Here is a 5,555-nt window from a genome sequence, read left to right on the forward strand (position 1 = left end):
TCACGGCTGGCTCCTGCCCTCCCCCTTCCTCCCTAACCACCTACCGGGAGTAGCCGCCCGCTCCCCAGATCAGTCTCGTTTCCCATCCCGCCAGCGCTTCCCTTTGTGGCATGCTCCTTTGAACTTCAAATAACCGGTCTCCCACCTCCCTGCACTCGACTCCTTCAAAGCGCCCCCACTCACTCGCCGGGCCCTGCTAACTCTCCCGCAGCGTGGGGCACTTACCTGCGCCCACGCTAATCCACTTTTCCTCCCAATTAAGAAACCCAGACCCTCTGCTGACCAGCTGCTCGACCCCTCTGCTTGCACCTGAGTGTGCTCAAGCAAGGGAGAGCTTGAGAGGGGACATGAGGCATGGTGCAACAGTTTCTCAAAATTACCCATGATTGAGTTGTCTTGCTCCAGATCATGTCTCTGTGGAGGACTGCCCTGGCTGGGTCACATCCAGAGGCTATGGAGACACTGCCATGACCAGAGCAGACCCTGACAAAGCCCTCAGCATGTTTTTTGCAGTGCCAACCCCAGCCCGGGGCCAGTGCTGTTGTAACTGCCATCCTGGTCCTGGGTTGTGGGATGGATGTGTCACATCCCTGACTGGAGACAACACTGATGACCACCACAGCCAGACAGCCACCAGTGGGATTTTTCGGCCACTGCACTCCCCATGGCAATTACAGCAGTGGGTGCAATCTCTGCCATCATTTACTGGGTCTGTGCTGGCCAGGGTGGTTCAGGGGCTGGCTGCACCCTGTGGGGCAGCGAGTTCGGCCATAGAGGAGGATCACCGGTGATGGGTGTCTGCCGGTGCCTGGTGATCTGCCCAGCGTGGCCTGCAGGGATCTGTGGGTCATGGAGAGTCCCTCGCCAGGTGAAATTGCTCAGATCCAGTGCTGTGCCCCAGTCACACTGTTGTCCCTGATGGTGCCTGAAATGGGAAGCAACACTCAGACCTCACCCCACGGGTGCTGCCCAGGAGATGCTGTCCAGTGCCCGTCTCTCCCATCCCCCAGACCCCTCTGCCCCGAGGGATGCAGCCAGAGGCTGCAGGGCCATGGGACAGGACACTCACGTGGGTCCTGGACACGGCCATTGAACTGCCCCTGTGTGGAGGAGAGATGGGAGAGGGTGCTGAGCGCCCCAGGGCACACGCTTACTGGGCTGCCATCGTGGGGGCAGCCCTGCTCCTTCCCCTCACCGCCCCTCTGCTCCACCATGTCCCAGGAGCTGCGGAGGGGGTGAGGGGAGGGCATGCCATTGGTCACAGACCCCCAGCCTCGACCCTGAGGGGTGCTGCCAGGAGCGGGTCACCAGCCAGGCTTTGCACTGCCAGCTGCACCCCGTCAAGCCCATCGTACTGGCTGATTTCCACCTACCTGGATGTCCCCTTACCCAGCACATGTGTCCCTGGCATGGCCTTGGGTGCTGAAGGGGATTGCAGCAGGGGCTGTACTACCCCAAGTACCACCACCTTTCAGTGATGCCCAAGAGAGCGGCAAGCCAGCCTGCCAGCATGCATGCTGGTATCCCCACATGTCGGTGCACACCGTTGTCATGCTTGGAGGATGCTGTGCTGGGGAAGCTGCAGCCCCAGAACCCCCCTGCTGCCAGCGCTGCCCATGGGGGCTGAGCCCAAGTCTTTTCCTTTTCATGGTCACTACAGTGCCACTAAGCACCATGTTCCCAACCTCACCAATGAATGTGGATCCAGCCATGTGTCACCTCCTCCTCGCTGCGCAGATGCCCAGTGCAGGCTGGGCCGGCTCCAGTGCTTCCTCGGGCTCTCCCCTCTGCCACCTCTCACCCGTGGTTCATCCTCCCGGGGGGTGTGCATCCTGCTCACCTCCTCCTGGGGCACCTTCCCCAGCAAATCAGGGTTCCCTCAGTGACCTGCAGCAGCCCCAGACCTGGCACCAGGACCCAGCCCTGCGGCAGGCAGCAGCACCAGCACTGTGCTGTCCCACCCTGCCCACTACAGAATTTCTGCACCAGCCTGGCCACCGACATGGCTGTCCCCCAGCCAAATCGCCATGTCTGTGCCCATGGCTCCCATCAGTGCCGCATCCTCAGCCTGGGGCAGAGATGGCTCCCACAGACCACAGCCAAACGTGGGGTACATTAAACACAGCCCTTGCACTGCTTCTCCTGGCTGCCTGCAAGGACGCTACAGGAGCCTGTGCCAATGTGCATGGCTGCCCCTTGCTACCAATGCAACTGTCCCAGCCACGCAGCACCCACCTCTTGCCCAGGAGCAGCTTGCCAGGCTCTCGGCTGCTGCGGGAGGAGCAGAAGGCAGCTGTGAGCCTCTGGCCTTGCTCACTGTGACATGTCATGTCATGCCATGCCATGCCATGCCATGGGGCCAGGGCTCACCTGCAGAGCAAGCTCCAGGCCACACAGCCCAGGGCAGCCAGAAGCAGGGCGGCAGAGACAGTCAGCACAGCCACAAACCAGACCGGTGGGTGCCACACTGCCTCTTCCCGCATGACAACCATCATCTCCTTCCACAGCGTCTGTGGAGGTGGTGGGGTGAGGGGGAATGTGAGGGCCGAGGCATCTGACAGACCCAGGAGCACTGCCTGACCAGCGGGCTCTACTCACCGTGCGCTGGGTGGTGATGCTGGGTGGCACTGGGGTGCTCTGGGGGGTGACATGCACCACCAGTGCCACCACAGTGCTGTGGCGGGGGGCACTGGGGCCACCCCACACCTCCACCAGCAGCACAAAGGTGCGGGGCTCGGCCAGATCATTGGGGAGGTAGAAGAGGGTGTTCCCCTCCAGCTGAAAGCGCCCATCCTCGTTGCCTGGATGAGAGGGTCTGCTCGGTGCCATGCCACAGTGAGGGGCTGGGTCATGTTGTGGGTTGGCCGCTCCTCACCTCCAACGATGGTGTATGCCAGCGTGGCAGTGCTGGGGCTGCCCTCGCATGCCAGGCAGGTGACAGGTTGGCGGCCGCCTGACCTGGCCATGACCCGCAGCTCCTGCACCTCGGGGGTGCACACCGGTGCCTGGTCCGGCATGGCCTGCCAGAAGCAGGGGAAGGCGATATGGCACCCATGGTGCTTGCACCTACCATGGTTCACCTGACAGGCTTGCATTTGCACCTGCACGCGTACAGCCACATCGCACAGGCGGTTCCACGACTTTGCCGGGTCCAGGTTGTTGTGGGTGTCCGTCAGCCGCACCATCAGCCTGTAACTCTCATGCCGCTGGGAGTCAAGGGGTCCCACTACACGGATCTCACCTGCAGGGCAGCACAAGCTGGGTGCCATGGGGTGCAGTAGGAGTTGGGTAAGGGGCTGGGCACTCACCAGTGCGTGGGTCAATGGAGAAGGGCTGTGTGGGACCGGGACCCCCCTCCAGGCTGTACTCTAGGCTGTCTGGGGGGTAGTCACGGTCAGTGCCGGCCACACGCCCCACAACACTGCCGAAAGCTGCTGTCTCTGGCACAGTGAAGGTGGCACCGTTGGGGCACACCGGTGTGAATTCGTTGACAGGCGTCACCGTCACAAGCACAGGCACATGGGCTGTGTGGCACACAGCAGCTCAGCCACGCTGGCACCACCCTGCAACCCACCTTGGACCAGCTAGGGGGCACAGGGACAGTGGCACCACCCCAGGGCAGGCATCTCCAGGGAGGAATGTTTCCTCTGTGATCTGCTGGTTTTGGGGTCGGGAAGGGCCTTTTCCCACTGACTTCCCCCATTGCACCCCCTGGGCACCCCTCAGGGACATGGACACTCACTGCTCCGTGGGGGCTGCCCTCCCGCCATCACCATGATGGTGGCCGTGAACTGGAAGCCCACAGCGGCCACGGCTTCCGAGTCATAGTCCAGGGTGGTGTTGACCTGCAGAGCCAGTGCAGGGGGGATCAGGCAGAGCCAGGGTGCCCTGTAAAGCTGGGGTGCTCTGCAAAGCTGTGATGCCAGGGAAGCCGGAGGGACCAAGGTGGGGAACAGGCAGGCCAGGGGAGGGCAGAGACCCTTGGGAGCCCCAGCCCAGGACCCAGCATAACAGCACGTGTCAGATGGTCCCCACTGTCCTGCTGGGCTCCCCCAGGTCCTGGGGGCTGCCCATTGCCCCACTCACCTGCAGCTGTGGCCCCTCCATGCGGAAGCGGGAGCGGGAGGCGGGGGGACCCTCGAGGGCATAGCGCAGACTCCCCTCGTTGCCGGTGGGGTCAGTGCACCTCAGTGTCACCAGGGTGCTGCCAGGGGACACCGTCTCTGGCACCTGGGACCTGCAGTGGGGTGGCCAGTGGCTCAGCTCCTGTCCCCTGTGTCCTGGGCACGGCAGAGCATCCCCCATGCCCCACTCCCCCCACAAACTGTACACAGAGAGGGCCGGGATGCAGCTTGGCGCCTGCCGGTCTGTCCCCTGCATGCTGATGTTGACCGTGATGGTGTCACGGTCTGTGGGGTACAGTGCATTGTAAGCCTGGACAACGAGGCGTATATGGGCCACCTCCAGCTGGCAGGTGCTGCGGATCTCGCCTGTCACTGCAGAAGACAGCACAGCGTCACGATGGGCACAGGGACAGGGACAAGGTGGCCCTGGGGACCTTGCCGCCCTGCTCACCCTCATCAATGGTGAACAGTGCAGGTGCTGTGGGAGCCACAATGGCATAGCGGACTTTGTCACCACTGGCGTGGACCTGCGTGACCACCTCCAAGGGGCCAGTACCCTCTGGCACTGTCACGGCCTGCTGTGGCTCGCTGCAGGCAGGGTGGGCAGCGTGGCATGGCCTGGTGCCACCAGCACTCCTCACCCGGCCCAGCCCCACTCACAGGAAGGTGACACGGGGGCGGCGCGATGGCAGCACCTCCACCCTCACGGCCCCACTGCAGTTGTGCCCACGGCGGTCCATCACCTCGATCTCCAGCCTGAATATCTGCGGGGCAGCGCCAGGGCAGCCATGGGACAGCTCCAAGTGGCACCAGGGACAGTTATGGGGACAGGGATGGGGTTGGAGACAGGGTAGGGATGGGGATGAGGATAGTCACAGGGACAGGGACAGGAATGGGGATGGAGACAGGGATGAGAATGGGGCTTGGAGCAGGAACAGGGATGGGAATAGGGGTGGAGATGGGGATAAGGATGAACTGGAGACCAGAATGGGTATGGAAATAGGGCCAGGGATGAAGACTGGGACAGGAGTCGAGATGCAGAAGGAGATGGAGCCGGGGATGAGGACAGGAATAGGGACAGGGCTGGAGCATTCCCAGGGCCAGGGGCAGATGGGTGCCTGATGGGGAGAGCTGCAGGCAGTGCCAGCGAGGGGCTAAGCCCAGGCGGGCTGAGAGGTGGCTCTGACAGCCTGGGGACACTGCTGCCCACCTGGGTGTCCTTGCTGGGTTCGAAGCCACCAGCAGGCGCCAGCACAAGGCCCCGGCGGGTGAGCACGAGTGGTGTGTCATGGTTTCGGAGCCTGAACTGTGGAGAGACAGGCAGTGGGAGGAGGGTGGGAACCCCTGTCCCCGCCTCCACGCTCGGGGTCCTGCCATCCCCAAGGCTGCTCCTGCTGGTGGGGATCCCGGGGCAGCCGCCCCTCACCGGAA

The 5,555-nt window shown here is 63.2% G+C and overlaps 1 protein-coding gene across 1 annotated transcript in view; it reads right to left on the reverse strand.

Annotated features, from left to right (window-relative positions):
• Positions 1-878: 878 nt before the first annotated feature.
• Positions 879-5,555, reverse strand: part of CDHR4 (cadherin related family member 4) — a gene marked incomplete at its 5' end in the record, with an annotated part of 5,109 nt that continues 432 nt past the window's right edge. Inside the window, 15 exons of the mRNA XM_035901560.1 lie at positions 879-925; positions 1,070-1,100; positions 1,155-1,224; positions 2,236-2,271; positions 2,371-2,510; positions 2,599-2,801; positions 2,876-3,020; positions 3,102-3,241; positions 3,309-3,524; positions 3,743-3,845; positions 4,087-4,237; positions 4,331-4,496; positions 4,576-4,712; positions 4,785-4,888; positions 5,335-5,430. Of these exons, the coding sequence (XP_035757453.1) occupies positions 879-925; positions 1,070-1,100; positions 1,155-1,224; positions 2,236-2,271; positions 2,371-2,510; positions 2,599-2,801; positions 2,876-3,020; positions 3,102-3,241; positions 3,309-3,524; positions 3,743-3,845; positions 4,087-4,237; positions 4,331-4,496; positions 4,576-4,712; positions 4,785-4,888; positions 5,335-5,430 (1,785 nt within the window). The remainder of the gene's footprint in view (positions 926-1,069; positions 1,101-1,154; positions 1,225-2,235; positions 2,272-2,370; positions 2,511-2,598; positions 2,802-2,875; positions 3,021-3,101; positions 3,242-3,308; positions 3,525-3,742; positions 3,846-4,086; positions 4,238-4,330; positions 4,497-4,575; positions 4,713-4,784; positions 4,889-5,334; positions 5,431-5,555) is intronic.

This window comes from Egretta garzetta, unplaced genomic scaffold (assembly GCF_000687185.1).
Source record: "Egretta garzetta isolate BGI_Z169 unplaced genomic scaffold, ASM68718v1 scaffold1141, whole genome shotgun sequence".
In the NCBI taxonomy this organism is placed as follows: Eukaryota; Metazoa; Chordata; class Aves; order Pelecaniformes; family Ardeidae; genus Egretta; species Egretta garzetta.